The sequence below is a fragment of the Phoenix dactylifera genome, chromosome 14 (genome assembly GCF_009389715.1).
Source record: "Phoenix dactylifera cultivar Barhee BC4 chromosome 14, palm_55x_up_171113_PBpolish2nd_filt_p, whole genome shotgun sequence".
Lineage (NCBI taxonomy): Eukaryota > Viridiplantae > Streptophyta > Magnoliopsida > Arecales > Arecaceae > Phoenix > Phoenix dactylifera.
Window position 1 is genome coordinate 10,034,321 of NC_052405.1, and position 24,492 is coordinate 10,058,812.

A 24,492-nucleotide genomic window follows, 5' to 3' on the forward strand; every position below is an offset into this window, starting at 1 on the left:
CTAATTTAATCGACCCCCGTGCGTTTCGAATCCGAACAACTTGGACGGAATTATCGTCTCTCTATCACTAGGCTACCACCTTGATGGTAAGCTCTTTCTGAATCATTTAAACCTTAGCTTGCTAACTACGGTCATGGCCTCAGCCTGGTCATCATCGAAAAGGAGGAATCACATAGTATTGCTGCAGCGGTCAAGGAATGAGAATCAAATTCTTAATTCTTCTCTACTTCATTCTCCCAATCTCATCATTCCGTGCTTTCTTGTCCAAGGTCATCCCTTGGTTAGGCTCTGTTTTTAGCTTTTTTTTTTAAGTAAATCTATTAAATTAAACTAATTTAGAACAAATACATTCACAGAAATTAAAAAATAAAATATTTAAAACTTAAGCTGGAAGATCTACTGTAGAGTTTGGCTTTGTTCTTTCATTAATCAATGAAACGGGTGAGGACCTCCTCTCTTTTTATTTTTTCAAAGAAAAAATTGATAAATAGAATTTAGCTTCAACAACATACTATAGGTTGTCAATTAATGTTGAAATCATCATTTATTCCAAAATCTTAAGCTAATAGGATGAGGTAGATTTATTTATATATTTTATATTTTTTTACACTCCTCGTCATATGTGTGTCGGACTTTTTTTTTAATAGGTGAGCCCAACATGTGAAATTTTTAATAATAGGATTAAAAAGTGTAAAGATAGGGTTCGAACTTAGAATCTCTGCTTTGATACTATGTTGAAATCACTGCTTATCCTAAAAACTTAAACTAATGATATGGGTAGATTTATTTATATATTTTATATTTTTTAATTAAATTTTTTTATCTAACTTATATCTAAATAGGATACGGATAGTACATTGCATTATTTGGCAGCAGTTCAATTTATCGCAATAGTGACCAGCCATGTGTGAATAATATGTACGTCTTTTTATTTTATTTTTTTTGGTTGGCCAATGAGTGTGGAACCAGCTGATTTGTCCCTTCCCATAGCTCCATGTTTCTATGTGCAGCCTTAACTCATCAAAAAAAAAAAAACTCTAATAGCCATAAAACTCAAATCTAGAATCTATAGAATGCCCGCAAGCATCCCAACGATCAAATCTTAACACATGATTTGTTTGGGTCATGAGAATATCCAACTGCCCATTTCCATATTAATCCACACCTAGCAGATACCTGATGGGGGAAGAGTAGATCACTCAACGCATATAGTTAAAGCACCCAAATCCAACAGTAAGCCTGATCTCGGCGAGCGCGATTTGGGTAAGTATGGTCTCGACGAGCATGATCTCAGTAAGCATGGTCTCGGCAGGCATGGTCTCGGCGAGCGCAATCTCGATAAGCATGGTCTTGGCTAAGCAAAGCTTGATTGACCTCGAGGTCAAGAAAAATCTAGTCAGAAGCTGAGACCGACCCCAACTCCACCGAAAGTCAAGCCGATCTCTAAATCGGAGCGTCTGCATAAAAAAGGGGTCACCAAATCCTCTATATTCGGGATTAAATCCTGCAGTCTCCGCCACAATAGTTGTCAAACCTGAATCCTTGAAATCTCAACAGATTGCCAGCTAGCTTGAATTTCCGTGCCATCTAAGGTAATCTATTTAATCCAAGATTTGTACAATCACATCCGATTGCGAGTAACCGCCACACCCCCTCCTATAAAGAGGGGAAAACTCCGGAGAGGGACTTCTCCCTCTCTACAAAAAGATTTCTCCATTAGAATATTTACAGATCCTCTCTGACTTAATCATCGGAGGACCTTCGTCGGATCCTCCGGCCTGGGCTTCTTGCAGGTCTGCCAAAGACAGCCGTCCGCCACCGCTTGCAGTAGAAGCTCCTTCTCCTGGTTCGCGATCACCCCTGGGCCCAATTTTTAGTAATAACAGGTGGTGCTAAAAGAAGGGCCCTGCTGTAACTTTTCCGCACGAATCCTTCCCGCTAGGGAGCTAGTGTTGGAGAGCGAATGGGGATCCGGGACTTTAGTCCCACATCGGTTGAGTAGCGGAAAGGATTGTGCCTTATAAGGAGGGGCCAACCCTTTTTCTTCAGAGACGCCCATGTGGGGCAAAGCCATGAGGGGAGCGTGGACCCATAAGAGCCCACTGGGCCCAGAAGGGAATCCATCCCCAAAGCCGACAATACCTCTTGAGGGAACGTGATCCATTTTCCTGCTTTAACAGATGGCGTTAGAAGGAGGGCTCTGCCGAAACTTCCCCGCACGAATTCTTCCCACTGGGAGGTAGTGTTGTGGGGCGGATGGGGGACCCGGGACTTTAGTCCCACATCGAAAGAGTAGCGGAAAGGATTGTGCCTTATAAGGAGGGGCAACCCATTTTCTTCTAGAGGACTCTTTTAAGAAAGACAAAGTCATGAGGAAGAAATTGTCGTATACGAACCGCGCAGTTACTTTCTGCTCTAACAATACCTATTCAACTCATGATCAGACTGGAATCGAACCTGCATGCATGAGACCATAAGTCTTGTGAATTAATTTTCTCCTTTCATTCACTGCCTTGAGCGCTTTGCTTAAATAGCACCATCGGTGGTTTAATCTCACAATTCCAAGTCGATAAATAAAAAATAGTGCCACACGAGTCTAATTTTAAACCAATTTCCTACCTAACAGCTTAAGTTTTTGGATGGCATCTGCATCGATCCACTATGCCTCACACTTTCTTTTTTTTTTTTTGGGGGAGTCCACCGATTGATAAAAGAAAAAGTTGCATCAAAAAGCTATAAAAATAAGGTGCGGTGATTGGCGTGACGCACATGTACATACATTTGTAATATAATTTTTTAAAATAAAAAGTACTAATTTTAAAAAATAAAAATAATTTTTTTATATTTAGTCCATCCCTCACAAAGGGCGCAAGTCTTAACAAAATAAAAATAAAATTTTTATATTTATTTAACTCTGAAGTTTGACGGTATTTAATGACGGCCGTTATCTTCTCTCTTCGAGCTCAGAATCCAACAAAATATCTCTTTTGCTTTCTCTCTCGATCTTTCTCGGCTTCCTTTTTTCTCTTTTCTCCGCCTACTTTTCTCCCACCCCCACCAACCAATAGAAATCACCCCAAATCCTCTTCTCTCTCTCTCTCTCTCTCTCTCCTTCCACCAATCCAATCTCTCACCCTCCCTCCCTCCTTCTCCCACCCATCTCCTTCTCTCTGTCGCCGTCGTAAAACCACCGGAGCTCGGAGAAAGAAGAGCCAAGTCCACCGGAATCCCGGCCCCAGCGGACAAAGAAGCGATTTTCCGGGCTTCCCTCTCGCCCCATATCAACTCTTCTCACTTCTCCTCCAAACCCTTAAATCTCCACACCAATTCATCGACGAATCAAGCACTCGCCTCGAATAATCCAAATTCAACTCCCAAGGTATACAAACATATATAAATCTTTGTTTCTAATTTATTATCTTCCATAGCCGTTGATTTGTGATTTTTTTTCAAAAAAAAAAAAACCGGGGGTGGTGTTGGTGACCAGAACCCGAAAATTGTCGTCGTTGGAGGTCGGGTCACCGGGCGGTTAGGGGTAGAGCGGGGAGATGAAGATACAGTGCGACGTGTGCGAGAGGGCGGAGGCGGCGGTGCTGTGCTGCGCCGACGAGGCGGCGCTCTGCTGGGGCTGCGACGAGAAGGTCCACGCCGCCAACAAGCTCGCCGGAAAGCACCAGCGGGTCCCGCTCCTCCCCCGGGCCGGCTCCGCTTCATCTCCACTCCCCACCTGTGATATTTGCCAGGTATAAATAAATATGACTCTTTTTATGTTAAACTCCCTCATCGCTACTACTTAATTCGTCTTAGCTCGGCCCTTTTCCTTGTTTTCTAGTTTCAGTTATATATATATATATATATATATATATATATATATATATATATATATATATATATATATATATATATATATATATATATATATATATATATATATATATATATATAAGTATTTAAGTTTTCTTATCTTTGTGTTAATTCTTATATAGAGAGATATATTAATTCTTTTGCAATTACAAATTTATGCGAGCTCCCGCATAGGAAATATTATGCGGGTACGGGCGAGAACAATGGTGTGTAAGGTGGCATATAAATTTCTACTTCGGCAGTTGTGACACCGAGATTTGGCAGGATTTTTTAACAACAGTTTAGTTAGGTGTTGCTGCGTTCCTCTAATTCAATCTTGAGCACCCAAACTCCGGTTGTCGTATAAAAACTTTTGGAAAAAAAATTAGAGTACTACCTTATGTTCAGTTGATTGTAGAAGATTTTGTGTTGCTAATTATAATGCCTGCTGAATTGACCTTATCACATTTCACACCTTTAATTGGATGAGCAAGGATATTGGGGGAACATGATTGCAAGTTTGATGTGTAGGAATGCTTTGGGTAGAGTTTGAGATTTGGAATTTAGAAAATGGCAGCGACTTTTGTAAAAGTTTGGAAAATTCGCTCAAGTTAAAAAAAATAAAAAATTAGTAGAAATAAACAAGGTAGTGTCCTAGGAATATATGTGTATACTTATTATTCATGTTAAAACAAGCACATAACAGATAAGAACGATAAGTAATAATAAAAACACCAGCAGCAGCAGCAACATATGGCACTATGGATTTATAATCTTCAGGGTTCTATTGAATTGAATGATTTGTGAAAAAAATAAATTTTGTTAATAGTAAAGAATAATTGAATAATTCTTGATCAGTTTATTGAGAATAGTTTGAAGAGTCCTACAAAGAACGGAAAAAATAGAGAATAATTCAAGAATTTATCATAATTTGGAAAAAAATGTAGTTATATCCTGCAGAGAGGGGACCAGATAGTCAAGTTGCAGTTGGGTTGTTGCCTGTCCAGCATATAATAGCCACTGAATATATCATTCACCTTTAATTGTAGTAGTCCATTCATTTGACATACACCCTTAACTGCATATTGGAAGGATACCAATGGGCAATTTTGTTATTGGATTTAAGAATCCATGCTTGTTAGTCCAAAATCTCGCCCTCCTCATGATCTGTGGTAACTGAAATAAATTTAGTGGCATAAGAGTGATGGAGATACATGCCTAACTTTGGCATAAAAGCTAATTGTGTGTCTTGCGGTTTTACTAAATGGCTATTTTGTTATTCAGTACAAAATGTTCCCGACACTGGATTTATTTGTTTCAAATTTTGAAGAGTAATGACTTGTTATCTAGACATCTACTGTTTTTGGCGAATTGCAACTTTCACTTCATGATAATTATTTTCTTGACCTGCGACAGCATATTAGCACTGTAATGTTGTCGACCTTGTCCACCAGCTGCATGACAAGCGCTTTGGAAATTTTTGTCTTGCAAGTAAAAGAGAACTGGTTGTAAGCTATAAACAGAGTGACGTCATAGAATTGATTTGATATGCTATAAATTATAATCTGCTTTAATGGGTCCTTTTACCTTCTTCCTTTCTATTTTAGATCTTTCTTCTAAAATTCATTTATGGATTGGAGGGACCAGATTGAAGGTCAGGTCTTCATGGATGCTACATCTGAAAACTACAAAACACATAGTGTAGGCGAAAAGGAATCAGAAGTTTTTTTGTCTCTCTCTCTCTCTCTCTTTGTGTGTGGGGAGGGGTGGGTGGGCAAGGGGACCGCTGGATTAATGAGTAAACTTATTACTGATCACCCCTTTTTCCCCCGCGGGGGGGGGGGGGGCATAGCTCTTACTGGCATGAGATGCTTGTGATCAACATTAAGTATGCTGCAATTGGTGGTGGTTCTCGCGGTTTTGATGGCTGGTTTTGTAAAGCCCTCATGGATCAGGTAAAATACTAAGTTACTAAAACCCATTCAGCTAGGGTAGCTAAGCTTATGCCCCTTGTTTCTTGTACAGTGGTCAAGTGAAATAGAATTCTATGCATATGATCGAAGCTAACTATGAAGCGCTTAACCTCTAATTTTCAGTTATGGACTTCTCAGTTCTCTAGATGACATTTTTGAGTTAATAAGGACATTTAAGAAATAAGTCAAGTGGATAGTACTGGATGTAAAAAAAATGGGGACATGGTATGCAAACAGGCCATATGATAATAATTAGACAATCAACATACCACTGGGTTTCCCTTGGTTAGCAACAATTGGTGAAGTACAATTCACTAGACCTTCAGAATTAGTGGTAGTGGGTGTTGAGGATACATGAAAAATGAACCTCAAATGGATTTTACGGTCATTTTTTTTGTATGTGTGTGTGTGTTTGTGTGAGTGCATGCATGACAATTGTCTCTCTTCAGCAAATTGACATTGAGAACTTGACGGCAGGTTGCCATTAGTGCTTGAGCATCTTTAACATTTCTTGTATTTACAAAACATATAGGAGAAAGCTGGTTATTTCTTCTGCTTGGAGGACCGTGCTCTGCTCTGTAGGCAGTGTGATGTGGCTATCCACACAGTAAGCCCTTATGTATCATCGCATCAGCGGTTCCTCATCACTGGTGTGAGAGTTGCTCTTCAACACCATCTCACCAATAGCAGTGCCAACAGCAGCAGCAGCAGCACCAATGGCAACAGCACTAGCAGCAATACCAACAGCAACAACCCCACTTTAAGCTCTCTGGCATCAAATACTTCACTTTCAAGTAAGAAGCTGCAGATGGCACCGACAGGCCTTGCTATGGAGGAGGTGGAGGATTTAAGGCCACCATGGTCATGGAATGAAATGCTTGATGGTGTCGAATTGGATCAGTATTATGGATTCTCAGAGCCGTGCGGTGAGAGTTTGCATCCTATTTTTCTTCATACAGGCACAAAGAAGTAAGGGTGAAGAGAGACATTGATATATGATGAGATTGCTTGATAGTTTCTTCTTTCTGTTTTTACTGTTTTAATGAATTTTTTGGAGGGCCGAGGAGTAGTGGCAGCACCGTTGTTTCGGTCATTGATAGCTTGCTGTTGTCATCTGGTGTCACGATATGGCAGCACCTTTTCTAGGATGGAAGAGGAGCGATTACAGTGGTAACATCACAAGCTGGTGCACTTAGAATGTTGTAAGCCACAGGAAGGTTTAAATGTAAAACAGAGCATCTCTGTTCATGTTGCTATCCGTATGTTTGCTGAGAAGATATGCGTGTTCTGTATTTGGAATAATTACATCCTTAATGCGAGTTTTTATCACTTGCTAATGAGATATTCTCGAATCAAAATAACGAGGTTGGGTGTTATTTTATTAAAGAAATCCCAGTTGTTTGGATGAAGTGGTTGCTTTGGTTGCTCTGTCACGCTACACAAAGGATTGGCTGATGAGGCATCAGACTTTGCATTGGCAATAGCTCGACGTAGGGGTCACGGTATACTGTCCATGTTCGATAGATGCGAGATAGCTACTTGTTTGGTGTCCAATCTGACAGGGTATACCATTTGGCGACAGCAATCTGCCAAGTTTGGGACCATCTAGCATGGTCAGCCATGCTGCCATTATATTTTTGCTGTTTAGTTCGCTATCACCTATAGCAACACTTCAGAGATTAACAGCCGTTACATATCGGCTGCTTTTAAACTTTTTAATATTAAAATAATCAGCAAATATAATGGCCATTTAAGGGTATTGTTATGAAAAATAGGAGCAATAATAGAAAATTAATGATATTGTTTTTTTCCTCATTTTTTATTAGATAAAATAATTAGACCATATGAAGAAATTGGCCATGAGCACAGCCAATTATGGCTGCTGGTTTTTATAGTGATGCACCAAGATGCATGCTTGAATAGAGCCTCACGAGGAACCAGCAGCCATTATTAGCTGCGTGCACGGCTACTGTGGTGCATGTAGCATAGACAATAATTTTTCCTCTAGGTAGGAATGTGCAAATAAGAAAAAAAATGAATTTCCAAAATTATTATTTTTAAAATAATGTACAAGTGAAAATAACACCCCGTTATATGGGACATAACGGCAAATAAAAGGGAAAAAAAAATAGCCGTAATATTTTCTATGCTATTAAAACCAATAATGTAACAGGGGTTTTATTTAAAACCATGATGGCTGGATAAGCTAAGGGTCGTCTTGTCAAGCTCGGCAGTACAAAAGAAAAGAATAGCAATCAGTGATCTCGTTATCACAAAAGCATGATGGCTAGTGTATGATGAAGAAATGCCTGTCTTGAGACCCCTGGTAAGATGGAGGGCTGAGATCATCTGTCTTCTTTCCTTCTACGCTCGCCACCAGAGGTCCAGAACCATGCATGGCCGCTCATCGTCAATGATTGTCAAACACTCAAAAGGAATGTCATGGAAATTAACATAGACAAGTAAATGATGGAGCTGAGCTATTGAGCTGGGGACCAGTGTGTCAACCCCCCCTCTGGAGGAACAAAATGAGAGCTTGCGTTCTTACAAGCAAGAACCATAAACATGACAGCTAAAATTTTGGTTTGCTTTCACAAGCACGATAAGTTATTTGGATTTCAAAAGAAGAAACAAGTAAAAGAGTGAACAGGTACGTATTCAACTATGACTGTGACAACTTATAGTACCGTATAATCTAAATCTCGAAAACCAATTTCTTGAATCGAGTCACGCATTGCAATGCCCGGTCAAACTCTGCACTCTCAAGGGCAATGGTGAAGCGGCAGTAGTTGGGTATTCCAGTCCATAACCCACTGTTAATGCACAACCCTGTGGCTCTGAGAACAGCTTCCCTGAAATTACCATCATCCAGCTTGGCTTCAAAACCATCTATCTTGAGTATTTTGCCAATATAGGCTGTTGGTTTTGCCACCAAGGAAACACCACCGCAGCAGCTAACAACATCCCATCCACAGCTGTGAAGTGTCTGCAACAGATGCTAAGATGTAAACAAGAAAGCCAGAGAAAAGACAGATAAATGAGAATGAATTCAGTTGTTGATTTTCCTCAAAAGGAATTCAGTTGCTGATCTGCCGGAAAGCTTTGATCAGTTTGACTCTGTTGGTTCAAGCTCCAAGATTGAGGTCCAAGAAAAACGACCACTCCCTAATCTACATGTTGGGTAAAACTAATGTATTATTTCTTTTTTGTGATTAGAAATATAACCCTTCATAGCCAAACATCACTGATACCAAATTATCGTAATTTTGGATTTTCTGATAAGTTGTAAAAAGGACAAATTCTTCTTTTACCACCATAATCAAAAGCACAACTAAGACTTGATAAAGCCAAAAATCTTCAGGAGAAGTTCAAACAAAGGTGAAAATATTCATCCACTCCATAAACTAAAAGTCAGTTCACTGGGTAATAAAATCATGTGGCATACTAAATAGGGTTCTGTAACTGTTAGACACTAAGATGCTTGCATACATAGGTGCGCACACATGCAAACACACAGATACTGAATGGTGTTTTACTTTAGCAGGTACCACACCTCTGAGCTTTCAGGTTTTGAGCTAATGACTGATAAATTTTAGCCCTTTTAGAAAATAAAAATAAGAATGCAATCTGATTTAAGCTGATAAGGAATTCAAGATGCAGCATGACATGAATAACAGACCTTCGTTAGGCGGTCAGAACGATTCTTCAGAATTTTTTTCTGTTCAACAATGGCTTCCACAAAGTGTTGAGCCTTTTGCATCCTGAGACCCAACAATTTCTTGATAGCATACTTCACAGTGCTATGTGGCCTGCTCAAGCTTGGAAATGTATAGAATGTATCGATCAAGCATGAATCATTCAAAATCAAGAACCCAAACTCAAGCCCCCCAGTCAGCAACTCAAATGACAGTCCTCCGAGCAAAGACACACAGAAAGATGAACCTGAGCATGTCAGCATGGAAAGACTGCTTTGCAAATCCCATCCACCCCAACCATCAGTATTAAATTCCAAGCCTGAAAAGAAAGTATCAATCACCACCCTTGCTCCAAACTTGGCACAGACTGCAAGTATATCCTTGATCTCTTCATTGCTGTAGAGCAAGCCAGTTGGGTTGATTGTGGGACCAGATATATATAACCACGGCCTTCTTACTGTCCCAAGCAATGTGGCAAGTGTCTCTGGCACAAGTTTAAACCCTACTTCCGAATGTGTTGGGATGGTCATGATGTTTGCTTTCATGAACTTTGCTGCGGAGACATAATTCCCATTAGTGCCCGAGGGGAAAAGCAAGGTGCCTTTTTCTTGTATGCAGCAACGAATGAGTTTATCAAAAAGGGCAAGGTGAGAATTCCCATAGATAAACTCTGAAGATCTATCACATGAGAATCCATAGCTATTCATGACTAGCTGCCGGATTCCAGAACGAACATCAGTTTCGGACTCGACCATGTTCTGCCTTGCGAAGCTTTCAAAGATGGAGGCTTTTACAGCTGAAGGTATTGGTAGGAAGCTTTGATCTACATCCATGTGAATCACTGTAGAGTCTTTTGTATCACTAATGGACAGTTCAGCATCATTTAGGGTAGATATGGCAGAACTTGCAATCCCTATCATATCTGCAGATTTTTTATCTGCACATTCCCTCTGCAAAATGAGCAACGTAGCATTTAAGAAAAATGAAAATCGTTAAAACAAAAAATGGATAGTCTTGTACTACGATGTTATCTTTATTGGCATGGTTTTGGGAAACAATGGAGCTCTATGTGACTTTTCAGCTGACTTGTATTTGATCTAATCATTTCATGAAACACTGCCTAACAACGATTCCGAGTTCAAATGAAAAATATACAAGACAATAATCAACTTAATGACTCAGAAGTTCTGTACCGATTTATTCACCCCCAATACAGAACATATCTGGTAAATAATGTGGAGGAAGATTTATCACTGACAAGTAAAAGATGTTGATGGAAGATTATTGAGCAAATCTCAAATATACAGGGTAAGCATTGAAAGTTGCTGTCTTTTCAAAATGGCACCTCTAAATATGGGCTTGAGTAAGTAAGTCCCAATTACATCAGCTTAAATACATTCTATATCTGGTAATGCAGCTGCCAGTTGTTTACGAAAGGTATTGTTTATGTCAAAAACAGAAAATCTGAGCAGATTGATCTAAGAGACAGAAAAAGAGCTGCATAAGAAAAAAAAAACAAATAGGCAAAGAGCATTTCTTTGCTTTCTGGTCAGTAAGAAAACTGCCTTTCTATCTTATGAAATTACTAATCCATTAAATCAGTTTGTTTACCATTTTTTAATGCTGAACTAGGAGACAGAAAATAGCCGCATAAGCAAAGAAACAAATAGGCAAAGAGCATTTCTTTGCTTTCTGGTCGGCAAGAAAATAGCCTTTCTACCTTATGAAATTACTAATCCATTAAATCAGTTTGTTTACCATTTTTTAATGCTGAATTGTCATTGTGCTTTAACTTTCAAGAAAGAAAGATGTAACTGACAGGAACTTGCAGCAAAAACTATGTATATATCCCATCATAAGTGAGTCAAGTGCAGGTGGCAGACACAACTATTGCAAGGAAAATGTTAAAAAAGTCAAAACGTTATGCATCTTGAAAGTAGAACCCATAATTGTCATGTAAGTTTCGGAAGAATGCTGCAACTGAATAGCTCTTCCTATCATGAAAAGAACTGATTAACTCTTATAATGGTTCTTTGTACGCACTAAACAAAGAAATTTTCTTTACATGTATATAACAATGCACAAATTTATCTCCTCATGGTAGGGTAAGATCAACCCACAAATGGGAAAGTCATGTGACTGGAAATCCTTAAACATGCAAAACAGACACCACTTTTGTTTTTGAAGGAACAAGAAAGACCTTTCATCTAAGATGTGTGTCACTTGTGCTTAATCACTGACTTATATATCAAAGCTAATAAAAACCTCAAGCTATGGGGAGATGACTGAAAACAACTATGTTGGAAGATGCAGAGCCATATTTATCTTCTAAGACTTCAATGCACTTACAATCAGTGACTGATCTTTCAAAAGCTAGAAGACACTTCACATACTGAGGTACTTGTAATATCTTAGTTATACATCCAGTTGATAATTTAATTTATCCTGCACGTGTAGCAGAAACTGGATGTAAATGAGCCAAGATGACTCAATGATTTTAGTTTTCAATCAAGATCTCCACCTTCTGTAACAAATCAGACATATCTGTACTACTAGGTTGAGTACTCTGGCAGGCACCACTTGATATAAAGTAAAATAGGTGGGAAAACTAATGTAATGATGATTAAAATTTCATCAATGATTTAGATGGACAGACTCCTAAAATGATTTTGGATTAACTAAATATGTGCTAGTCGGAAAACTGACTATTAATCACCTCTACAGTCACTGGTAACTCTGCATGTGTGTGTGGGTGTATATTAGTGTTGTATGCTATTAGTGTTGCATGGAATGTTTGGTCACCTCTACAGTCACCTGTAACTCTGCATGTGCGTGTATATGCATGCATGTCTGTGCATATGCATGTCCATGTGTCTATGAGAAAGAGAGAGAGAGACCTCTGCAGCTGGATGACGGTCAGCTATATGAAATGCCAAGAGCTCATGGAACAGACAACCGTAATAATACTGACTAAACGAAGCTGTATGCCCTTCCAGTAACTCCACAGTCTTTGATAATGCCTTAAAGATGGTCTCTTCTTCAGATATGACAAAAGCTACTTCCAAGTCAGCATAAACCTGAAAATGAGTGTTTCTTCCACTGTTAAAATATTTAACATTTAACACTAGCTAAAGAATAATTTCCTGCATAGTACCTTGACCATGTTCATGGATCAAACATGCTTAAAGTATTCACTTTGCCCATGACAAGAAAACTAAAAGAAGAAAATGTTATCATAATTAATCCCCAGCTAAGCAGCATATCCGACCATGTTAATGCTCAGAGCATGATATAGTCAAAGTTACTGAGAAATTAAATCCATTTTAAGCTAAAAAAAATAAAAGGAACCTAAATAAATTCACTTTATCGGTTCTTCCATCTCCTTTAGCCCACAGTAGAGTAGAACTTGCATGAGATGAATTCTATCTTAAACAGATACTTCTTGATCACAAATCCACTGGTGAAAGGTGTACGTACCTGATTTTTTACTAGACCACACAAGATAGCTGCATGTGAGGGCAGAGTCCTTCCAGCGAGATATTTCAACACTCCATTAGATCCAGGAAGACTAGACAGCTCAAGTTGGTCTGATATATCTAGAAAAAGGCGGGAACCAATCTCTCTTGTAACATTTAACAGATTTTCAAATGCGGAGCTAGTTACGGCCTCAAAATGAGCCATGCCTGTTATGACAACCTGTGGTTTTAGTTTCTTAATCAACTCAATCATCAGATCTGATTGGCGTGGGGCCTCGATTACAGTGAGGATGTCCTCTACACTCCCATTGCCTACACTTCCCTGGAGAAAAAAAGTATAAACATGTCACATGCTTTCAATGAATGGCATAGACTTCCTATTCGAAAAGAACATTTATTTTTATAATACAGTAAACAATCAAGTTTGTCGAATAGTTGTTTTAACATGCATATATAAATCACACTGCAAACTTTGAACAATTTCTGTACCTCAATTGGCAAGGATGTTAGCCATTGCTTGGGTAAGTGTCTGGTCAAATGTTCATCAACAACAGCAAGTTGTGGTGAGAACAATCGTAGAGCATTCTCTATCGCCACAGCTCTAGACGGGAATACTATAACATTCTTGTGCACCAGAAAGAGCAAAGAAGTCAGAAAGCCACTCTTAACCTTGTATAAAACATAACATAAGCTATTGGACTTGAGTCTCAAGGATCAAAAGCCAAAAGGATTTTATTTTTATGAAAGCCAAAGGAAATTCACTAATACCTTGCACCTCAAGCATCTTTTTGAACTGTATTCCATCCCTCGTGATCATATTTACACATTTGGTCACATAGCACATCTAGTTTTCACTTCTAAAAGCAAATATGTACATCTTTAGAGATAGACAGTGAAGTGAGATGTCACTGCACATGTGAAGTCGTATGCCAATTTCAACATGCAATTACTAATATTTCATATTTCCTCAGATTCATGACAATGTCATGAAACAAACTAGGAATTCACCTTGTAAAACTTTTTAAGAGTATAAACAACATAAGACTTTAGACAAAATGCGATTGGTTATGGTCCTGAGTCCACAAGAGCAGTATTTCACGAATAATGGGGATGCCCCAAAACTGTTACACACCCTGGTAACAAGAATGAAAGTACCAACATAATAAAACACACAAACACATGAATTAAAATACAATTAAGTTAAAATGGAAATTGTTAGTCAATGTTAAACCTATTAATGGTGACATAACAAAAAATTATCATTGTTTTGGAAGATAAAATTATTATTTTGAAAATACTAAAAGGTATAAGGAAATTTTAGATAATAGTGACAAACTAGGGTCTCATATGCTGGTATATGAAGTCATCATAGCCGCTAATATGAACATATGGAGGTTATTATCTTATGCTATGCTTAACAACATAACTATAGCATCCGAGTGCACGAGGCTCCTGCTGGTGCAGTTTCTAGGAGGATAGGACATATGCAGCCTTATCCCACGTGTCGAAAGGCTGTTTCCATGATTTAAACCCGTAAAATTAGGTCACAGTTGAACAACCTTACCACTGTGCCAATGTCTGCCATCTGTTTAATAACATAAAGAAGGCGCCCAAAACCATTTTAATAGACTTGGTTATGCTGCAGCAGTCATCAATTAAAAGCACAAGTGAATTGAGTCATTTTCCTTTCTTTATTGCTATTTGTGTTTGTGTCTGATGAGGCCCATAAGCGATTTTGGTCTACGCCAAGGTCTACCGAAATGGTATTGGGGCTCATACTGGCCGGTGATCGATTCGGTACAGTATGGGTCCGTACCATGCGGGACGTACCGAAGAATAAAGGAGGGGGAGAGGGAGGAACAAAGAGACAGAGAGGGGAGAGAAAGGAAGAGGGGCGAAAGGAAGGATAGGGAGGAATAGAAAGAGAGGGAGGGAGAGAGAGAGGCCGAGGCCTCCAAGGAGCTTCGAGAGCTTCGGATCCAATGACGGGGACTAAGAGAGAGGGAGGGAGGGAGGGAGAGACTCATTTGGATCTTCAGCCACCCTCGCGTCAGGAACCAAGGGTTTCGAACAGGAACATAGCAATTCGAACGAGAACAAAGCATCAAACAAAGCTTTGAAGGGGTTGGAGGGAAGTGGCAAGAGAAAGGGAGAGAGGGCTTCGAACTCCAGACGGAGAAGGAGGTGTGTGGAGCGAGGAGTATTCAGAGGAGGAGGCTTCAAACATAGAGATGAGGGGCGGTCGGGTTTATATATCAAATTGATAGGATGAATCATGCCAATAGTCAACCAATTCAGTTCAGATATACCCCAAATCAGCTAGTTCGACATGGTTTGCCAAACCTTGGTCTATGCAACTATAAGTGGCCCTCCTCTAGTATCCCTGCCTACCAACCAGCCAGCCAGCACCCACCCTTCCCCCAACCCCCAAAAAAAATCCCTCTCCAGCCCCTAGAATCTAATCCCATATTTGTGATCCAATCACCGAAAGATTCCAAAAGAAGATTATCTAATCCCTTTCATTCAAAAGTGAATGAACACTAAATCATGTAATTCAGTGAGGATTAAGAGAGATGCAATAACAAGCCCTAGTTACAAGGGGAAAAATCTGCAGATTTCAGCATACTAAAATCATTGGAAATGTTGAGAGACTTGACATAAATTCAAGGATGATAAATATGCCCTGGACATAAGATATCATACATTTGGGCCTAGTGGGCTGCAAAGAACTGCAGGGAACAGAAGAGTCCTGGATAAATGTTAAATAGGAAGGACTCATCGACCAATGCTTATGCAATCCCTTGTGCTTACAGTTTAGCAGTCCCTTTGCCTTTTTGCAGGGAATAAACATGAAGGCTATATATCTGCAATTTTCATAATCCCCATGCAATGGTGATTGGGTGTCTTGATGACACCACAGATAGAGACCTTTTTCTTGAAATGAAAAAGAAAAACAGACACCAAGTATAAAAATAATAATAAAAAAAAAATCAAGTTACGTAGCAGAGAAGACAATGATCAAGAAACTGAAATTAAGACTAGAAAGTTTTCATTAGATACTCGACATAATAAAGGGGTAAAATAGTGCTCAAAGCATGACTATTTTTACTTGTGAGTACACACATATGGAATACAAGAATCAATAAGCTCTTGGAAGTTGTGATTTACAAAGTTTGATGTAGTTGAGGCATGTATATGCTTGGGTACTCTTTACCTATTATATAGGACCAAACCCTTAATCCTCAGAAATCCACATGGTGCAGATACACAAAAATACAAAATAAGGAACATAACTCAGCAGTATGTGGACGAGAAATTCTTACATCGGTAGTTAGTGGGATATGATGATATATCTTCATAAAACCAGCAATAAGATTACGGAAACGCACAGATCCAGCTGGAGGTTCATATGGAAGAAATGAATTCTCTTTGAGAACACTAGCAAGATAAGCTAGAAATGGTATCTTTTCATCAGCAACAGAATCATCATCAAATGACAAATCCAAGGAGCTGCTGACCTCCTGGAAGCCATTTTTCAGAAAATCAAATATTGTTTTCACCTGACAATGTACTACCAATTGTTAGTGGCATATTTTTCACTCTTAAATCTATCAAAGGGCAGAACGGAAGTAACCAAAAGACACACCTGATTTGGTTGGCGAAGTTGACAACTATACACAGATAAAGAATGTGAAATACAACCACCAGACTTGACATATGCCCAAGCAGTACGTGCACAAATAGGCTGATCACCAACAAGACCCATAAAGAATTCAAATCGATGTGGACTGTTCTTTTCAATCTCTACCAAGGCTGAAATGTCTGTATCAGCAGCCTGCAACAATACATTTCAAGTGGTAGCAATTCAGTTAGCTAAGAAAAAATTATGCCTTTGAGAAAAGCATGATATGTAATAAAAGCAGAAAACAGATGATAACACTGGATTTCCAGTTATACAGGCTGTTCAGTAGAGAAGAGCAATCCATGCACTATGAATCCTCCATATCTGCCGTTAGGCAATAGTGCATTGACAGAAACAGGAAAAATTTATCAGCAATTATCATTAAGAATGTTCAACTTCACCTGCATAACTTTTGTCTGCCAAAGCCTAGTGATGCGGAAACCACGGCGCTCAAACAAGCGTCTGCATACACCTTGGCCTGGACGTCCTCCAATATTAAAGATCATTATACCCATGGGATTTATGACAGCAATTCCTTCCTCAACCGCCCGAGCAATTAAGCCTAAGCCAAATTGGTCCTCAACAAAACCCTAAATACATTGAACTAAGAAAGACTCAGTAAAATATGAAAACATCTGGCAATGCAACTAGAAATATGTTCACTTCAGTTTGAAAATAGACAGCTATGCTCTTGAATATTGTTAACATAAATATAAATTAAGCACATCTAAGCAAGCTCTGTCATTTTTTATATTAAAAAATATCAATTTATTCCTACTAAATAGTGTTATAGTTAGCCTCATATTTGCAAATCATGGAGATATTAGCAGTTAATGATGGAGAAATGCTGATTTGGTCCTAGAAAATGCAGGTTCTTCTCTTTTGCAGTTAAATTCTTCTGCCTGGACCGTTGAATTAAATGTAAAATCTTGCAAATGAATTAGCAGCTCTTCTTGATGCTTCAGAGTTCAGACTCATTCTACACTGAAATTTATTATGTTGCTACATTTGTTGTCATTTTTTTTTATCCATAGGATTCGTGTATCCAAAATTTAAAATAAACCACCACATAAACTTACAAGAAGAAGATAGCTACAATGCAAGGGTATTATCATTTTAATATTCCTTTCAAATTTCAACAAGCCCTTACTGATCACTCTTGTTTCCTAAAATTTACAAGAGCATCATGTTCTTAGTCCCACACAGAAATCCATTCCTACATTCAATCCTGCTCGATGCTGCTTATTAGGTCCTTCCCACGTTGATGGTTAGGACCAAGTTATATACTTATGCAAAAATGATGAAAAAGGTAAGAGTTGTGTAGAGTCTTATGTTTATAGGTGTCTTATCTGTTGGAGGAATACATTTTATTGAAAAGGCGGATCAATTGGCAGGGAGAAGAAGAGTCTCTTTGTCTAGGCCTACAGTAAGATAATTTCCTAATCTTGACATGCCTATCATCTGTAAATGGAAAGGTTAATATTGCTTTTGCATAAACACTGTAATTTGTAACATAGCAGGGAGAATTATGATAGGATTTATGTCATGTTGTTAGGATTTCTCAGTATTTATTCAAGATTGTTATGCTTTGTCACCTAGCATGCTTCTAGGGCCCTTTGAAGCCATTAAATATCTTAGTATTTTTTGTTGCACTTGTTCATGACCAATGCACAGAGCCATTGGCAACACTGATATGTTGTCTGTCTAAGACAGTGCTCATGTTGATACAGTGGTAACATGAACCACTTAATCTATTTTCCCTTTTCTTCAAAGGTATGACACTGGGAAAAAAGTTTAATCTCTTAAAGGCAGATCAGTAATATTAACGTCTACAACCAAGTCAGTGGATAATTTGCTAATTATTTGATTCCCGATGAAAATACAAATTCTTTGTATCTCACGACAAAAGCTATAGTCTGACTTAGCATAAGCCAAATTAGTTCCGACGACTCTATTTGCTTGTCCTAATAATAGCCACACTGACTTTCCAGCCCCCTCCAAGTTAATCCTTGTATGGATCCTGTTGATTGTTTTTAGATAAATGTCCAAGTGGAGAAATTAGACAGTTCTCGCTAAGTTTATAATTAATTTTGAGATATTATGTAAATCATCCTTCAAAGACTTTAAGAAGCATCCTTTCCATCTTTAGTTTAACCATTCTTCATCAAAGCCATGCTTGCTCTAAATTAAACTCTCTTGATTTTTTTTTTAGTTAGAAAAGGTTTTACACAGAAAAACTTTATTGTCTTTAGACTACTATGCTTTTAGCTGTTAGCAAGCAAGAGGATGATAATTCATAAGAAGTGTACCTCTGCCCAGTCATTAACCTGACTAAAGTTCTACATAAATTGGAGTGCAAAAAAATTGCAAATATCAAAAATAGTAGATCAATTAGGTGAAGTTTAAATTTTAACCTGGAGAGCACAGTAGTTACTCAAGGAATACAAAAATTCCTCACTTGAATTTTCAGTGATCATCTTTGACATGGCCTCTGGATTTGGGTTAAGAATCTACAACAATATAATATCAGTCAGAGTATGGCAAATAAAAATAAATATGTCAAACTATTTATGCAAAAAGTAAAAAAGAAGTGATTCTTATGGATTTGTATAATTTTTTTAAAGTCAATATACTTGTATACTAGCAACTTGTTCCTTGTAGCTTTGACCTTTTGATTGGTACCTGAGGTATGCATCCAACAATGCGATCAAGTTGAATGTTATTATCCCTACAATAAGCGAGAAGATCAGATTCATGAAATTCCACCCTATCAAGCAAAGTCTTCCCCTCTTCATCATAGATAGGGAGCCCATTTTCATCCAAAGCATTCAAGAATAAATTTATCCGTGCAACTTTGACAGCTCTTGGATTTATATCAAGCCCATAAACCTGTCAGAAACCATATTAGCTTCCAGTGGAGTTTGAGTGCGTAATTAAAGATTTTCTTTTAAAAAAAACTTCTATATGATTCTTCAATCAACATAATTAATTACAAAAGAGAAAATATTATGAGTGTCAAAGATGAAGATGATGTGCTTGAAAGGTGATGTTCAAAGAAAACAAGTTTTACATTGAAAGGTGATGTTCAAAGAAAACAAGTTTTACATCAGTGAGCTCATAAACAATCATGTATGATTAAAAGTTTCCAACTTATCTATTGCCCATGGTTACCACAATTTTTTTTATTTCAACTGAATTTCCAATTTAATACAGGTGCTCTGGTATAATATGTACTGAGGGATGAATGTGGTTCCCTATTATCAAACCAGTGTTCTTCTCTCTCTTTTTAATTTCTTTCCAAGTCTAGGGAAATCTAAAAAAGTTTCCCCATGGTTATATGAGTTTGAAAAATTTAAACAAAATGCTAAGTTTCCCTTCCTACAACCACTCTTTCTTAAGTTTAAACAAAATGCTATGTTTCTCTTCCTACCAACCACTCTTTCATATTTGATTGCAGGCTGCCCTCTTTTGCAAAGCCATTCATGTAGGAAATTTGGTGCCATTATGAAGACTGAAGAGTCCATATATAGTTGAAAGCTGGTTATAAAACATTCTTCAATTTCAATCATCATACTTTCATCCATAAAAATCGAATGCTGTAGCCAAGGAATGAGACTCTTCAAGTTAAGTTAGAAATTTTTCTAATAGTAACATAGTTGCTAAAATGAAGACAGATACTAAATAGCATCACAGGTACAAGGGCATGAATATCTCGTACCATAACCATAACCATCTAGCCTTTTCCCAACTATCTAGAGTCGTCTTTATGGATTCTCATTCACCAAGAATTGAGGAAATGAATATCTGGTGATCTTAGAAAATGAAAAGGTGAAGGGAAGAAAAGAAAATAAAGACCTTTAATGGGGACCACTTTTCAGCAATTGCAATGGATATCCAACCATTTCCACAACCAAGCTCAGCAACAGTCTTGTCCTTAAATATGGAACCAGGATGCCGATTTATGCCTTCATAGAAAGTAAAAGACCAATCTTCTGGAATGAAAATGCTTGGGATCTCCATCATTGTCAGTTTCTTTCTTTGCTGGTAGCCTTCAAGCAATAGAGAAATGTCTAAGATAAGTAAACAGAAATAGGTAACTACAAAAGCTTTTCAAGAAAATATCCAACTTGAAGCTGAGTAATGAGCACTCAACCAACACAGTATCAGAATTCACTAGTTAAGGTAAGTACTTTGACTTGTTATCTAAGCTTGCCTTTGGAAAAATTTTGAGAAATTAAAAAGGATTCTATTCACAAACTCTACCAATAACGCTAAGCTATAAAAACGAATCCACATTGTCTTCTTTCCTTTTGAATGAAATTCAGGCTGTGCTCTTCAAAGTGAATAATAACATGTGACGAGTAAAACATAAGTGGGTGCTCTAACATAAACATCTAAAATCAAAAGAGAATAGCAGCTTGCTACGTTATTGACTTATTGTCTTGTACATTGGTACAGTTACTAGATTGTCTCCTCCAAGGGTGATTAGATTGGATCTAATTTTTTCAAGCATCCTTCCTCCATGTTAACCAACCAAATATAATGAGAGAGGAATCAACTATACAAATTCAACACACAGCTACCTCACCCATCAAAGTTTCTTGTTCCTTCGTACCTTCTTATCTTTCTTTGTCATTCTTTTGCTGTTTGATACTTCCAAAATGCAAGCATATCCTTGGATTACTTGACACAGTATAGAGTATAGACTACTATTAACTGCTAAAGTAACAACTTATTATAATCTCGCTAATTAATACTTTGCTCAAAGTCCTTGCTGAACTTTAAAAAAATGCAAATACAAAGTGTGTTGAACAGCTAGAAGTGAAATTAATTAATATAAATTAGCTTGATATCACATAGAACCAAAATTGGGCTTATTTATGGAGGCATAGAAGGTCCACTCATGGGGCTTGCCTACCCAAATTTAATGAACCTTATCTTTAGTAAATGCATACTATTAGGTCCTTCACTTCTCAAAAACTTTGCTTAGTTTTCACTTTAGCAAACCTTATCTAGAGCTCCCATATGTGATCTTTAATAAATACAAAGGTTGAAAGAAAAGGAATAAGGTAATCAGAGCCGTCGACAATTGCCAAGAACTCGTGGGTTGAAACAGAGCAACTCTGCTTTTAATGGAGAATCGAAAGTCTTTTGTTGGAATGTCCAATTACAAAGATTTATCCCACGAGTTAGTTGACAAGGACATAGATGACAACAACAAAACCATCAATAAGCAAGAAAGAGTTCTAAAATCGCGTCCCGAATGATTTGAACTATATAGATGTCTCCTTGCTGCCAATTCAAGACGAGAAATCCGGGGCTGTAGAAATTTATAAACATAAAAAACTAAAAAGAGGAAAAAGGATACGTATAATAGATCTCTTTTTGAGAGCATCCAAAACCAAACTATCACATTTCAATGATATAACCAGGGAATAACGACATAGTGATTGGTGGACAGGAATCCATCAATAACGATCGGATGAATCTGATCCGCAGACAAGAAAAAAGAAAAGAAAAGAAAAATATAAACAAATTTAAAAAAACGCCGTAAAGGGCATTAAAACGAACAGCACTACGCATATAATAGATAACGATGATTGCAAGAATTGAGTCAAGAAATCGCAGAAAAGAATCCAGATCGAGTCAAGAATCTATCAAAGGGATCGATCGGAGATCGAGGAAAGAAGAAGCAGGAGAGAGGACCTTCGAAATCGGCGACGTGGACGTCGTGGATGCGAAAATGGTAGGTGTGGAAGCAGCGTTCGGCGGCGTCCTTGGAATCGAAGCGGCGGTGGAGTGCGGCGAGGAAGACGCGGGCATCGGATCTGGTGGCGGGGGACTCAAGCCGCTCGAGGAGGGCCTTGAAAGCGGCGTAGGCCGCGTCCCCCGATCGCTCGCACTCCTTCAAGAACTCCTCCATCGCCGCTATCAGAGAACCCTCGCCGACCTCCTCGTCCTCCTTTGGTATTCTTTTCTCTCTTTCTTTTTCTCAGGTACGGTGAAAGGGGGAGCGAGAGAGAGATGGGACGGCAGAAAAAGCCGCAGACTCGTAAAGCCGAGTCAAATTCCACGCCGTCCCAAGGCTTGGGGGGCGAGCGGTAATGGCTATATGCTGTTTTCGATTGGCTGTATGGGATTGGTTTGGAAGAAACTGCCTGCATTTTAGCAAGTTCTGAAATTATTCGTGCACTGCGTGCATGCATGCATGCACCCCACCGATCACAATCGCACGTTTATACAGGCACTAATTTGTCCTAGCTATTCAGAAGTCCAAATGAAGCCTAGAGCATGTTTTAGTTCACTGATATTGTTATAATTATCTGAAATTGGATTTTTGGGGACATATCAATTAAGGGTGCAAATGAGTCGGATCGGACCGAGTCAGTCCGATCCAATTTGGTTTCTTATTTGGATTCTAATTTTAGACCCAAACCTAATCTAATAGAAAATTGGGTTAGATCGGATCGGATCCACGGCTACAATATTTGATCTAACGGGTCATTGAGGTCGATTCTATATGTATAACTTGGTTCTAACCTAAAAAATTTGAGTTCAGTTCGGATTTGGTTCAGATCCGAGTGACCCAATCGAGCATGGGGATCTTCTTGAACCGTCTAGCCACTTTCTCCCCATTCAAATTTATAAAATAAACACAAAGTTGATTTAGTATTCATACACAACGCGTCATGAAAATTTATGTACAATTAACAAATCTGAACCACCAAAATCTGAATAAACAAGCCGATAAATTAAAGCTAACGGGACGTTCCTCCTATGTGGCCCACCACTCCGGTGGTTTTGTTTGGGTTAAAAGTGGATTTGTTCCAGAGCTATTACATAGTATTTTATTTTTTAATTTTGTTGGTCGCATTCACACCTGTGGCGTGTGAGCCGCCATTGCATCAAAAAAAAGATAATTAAAAAAAAAAGTCAACCATAGGATTCTCTATCAAAACTAGTTTTTCTTTGAAAGCAACTTCGCTGCCGCCGAGCCTATGAGAACAAAACTTGATTATTATAGAACGTTTTCACAAGCGAATTTTTTAGGTTGCATCTCCAAGTCCAGAAAACAGCCAAAAATTGCTGCAGTTTTCATTTGCCATCAGTCAATTCACCCTCCGATGATTTTAAACCCAAAAAGAATGACAAAATGGCAAGTCCTCTCCAACCTTCACAGCTCCAGCTTTGCTTGTTCGTCATGCGTTGCATTTGCTTCGCATGGTAGAGACTCATGAGAACTTACAAAATCTGCTGCTATCAAGATAGGGTCACCTCTGACAAACTCACTCCTAATCCTAGTTATAACTCACAAGTAGTAGGAAGAATCGTCCTTATATATTACTCTAATAAAAGCTGGACGGGAATCTCTTGCCCTTCAGTTCACTCGAGAAAGAAAGGAAAAAAAATCTATCATCTATAACAAAACTAACATATCCCATAAAATGCTTGGTGAAAACATTAAGGTTGTTAAACAATCATTTTGACATTGATATCTTTATTTCATGAAGGGGGGTGAAATAAAATTAACCATCCAAAATTTTCTCTCTTTTATTTCTCACTCTTTTCTACAAATTTATCCCACTAATCAGAAAAAACCAACCAAACAATATATATAGCTCTATTTGCTAGTTAGCCAATCCGGGAGTGCAAAAACATGGTTAAATATAATCAGGAGGTGATAGGCTATAGGAATCCAGCACATCCTTAGATATAACTAAAACAGGAGTATAAGTTCATATATCGAAAGGTAGCAGATCCGTTTATTTCGAAAGCAGTATAACAGTATCTGTATATGTTATGTATGATACTTCTATTTTAGC

At 38.2% G+C, this 24,492-nt stretch overlaps 2 protein-coding genes across 2 annotated transcripts; one reads left to right on the forward strand and one right to left on the reverse strand.

Moving 5' to 3' along the window:
* Positions 1–3,037: 3,037 nt before the first annotated feature.
* On the forward strand, positions 3,038–7,202 carry LOC103720835 (B-box zinc finger protein 23-like). Its single transcript, XM_039133614.1, has 3 exons — positions 3,038–3,379; positions 3,488–3,743; positions 6,349–7,202. Exons 2-3 carry the CDS (start codon positions 3,549–3,551, stop codon positions 6,787–6,789), a joined length of 636 nt encoding a protein of 211 aa, XP_038989542.1. The 5' UTR covers positions 3,038–3,379; positions 3,488–3,548; the 3' UTR covers positions 6,790–7,202.
* Positions 7,203–8,271: 1,069 nt separating this feature from the next.
* Positions 8,272–22,762, reverse strand: LOC103720822 (methionine S-methyltransferase). Its single transcript, XM_008810736.4, has 12 exons — positions 22,376–22,762; positions 20,525–20,718; positions 19,352–19,558; positions 19,084–19,179; positions 17,071–17,259; positions 16,634–16,822; positions 16,311–16,547; positions 13,477–13,611; positions 12,989–13,309; positions 12,409–12,588; positions 9,496–10,461; positions 8,272–8,802 (listed from the first exon to the last, which is right to left on the reverse strand). The coding sequence occupies exons 1-12, from the start codon at positions 22,590–22,592 to the stop codon at positions 8,512–8,514; spliced, it is 3,222 nt and encodes a 1,073-aa protein (XP_008808958.2). The 5' UTR covers positions 22,593–22,762; the 3' UTR covers positions 8,272–8,511.
* Between the last annotated feature and the right edge of the window lie 1,730 nt (positions 22,763–24,492).

What these genes read in the sequence shown, in the direction of transcription:
- LOC103720835 (XM_039133614.1), top strand. Translation starts at nt 3,549, where the DNA reads ATGAAGATACAGTGCGACGTGTGCGAGAGGGCGGAGGCGGCGGTGCTG. An exon ending in CCACCTGTGATATTTGCCAG is followed by an intron (nt 3,744 to 6,348) that starts GTATAAATAAAT and finishes CAAAACATATAG; the next exon opens with GAGAAAGCTGGTTATTTCTT.
- LOC103720822 (XM_008810736.4), bottom strand. Translation starts at nt 22,592, where the DNA reads ATGGAGGAGTTCTTGAAGGAGTGCGAGCGATCGGGGGACGCGGCCTAC. An exon ending in GTAACTACTGTGCTCTCCAG is followed by an intron (nt 17,260 to 19,083) that starts GTTAAAATTTAA and finishes CAATGTATTTAG; the next exon opens with GGTTTTGTTGAGGACCAATT. An exon ending in GTTCTGACCGCCTAACGAAG is followed by an intron (nt 8,803 to 9,495) that starts GTCTGTTATTCA and finishes CATCTGTTGCAG; the next exon opens with ACACTTCACAGCTGTGGATG.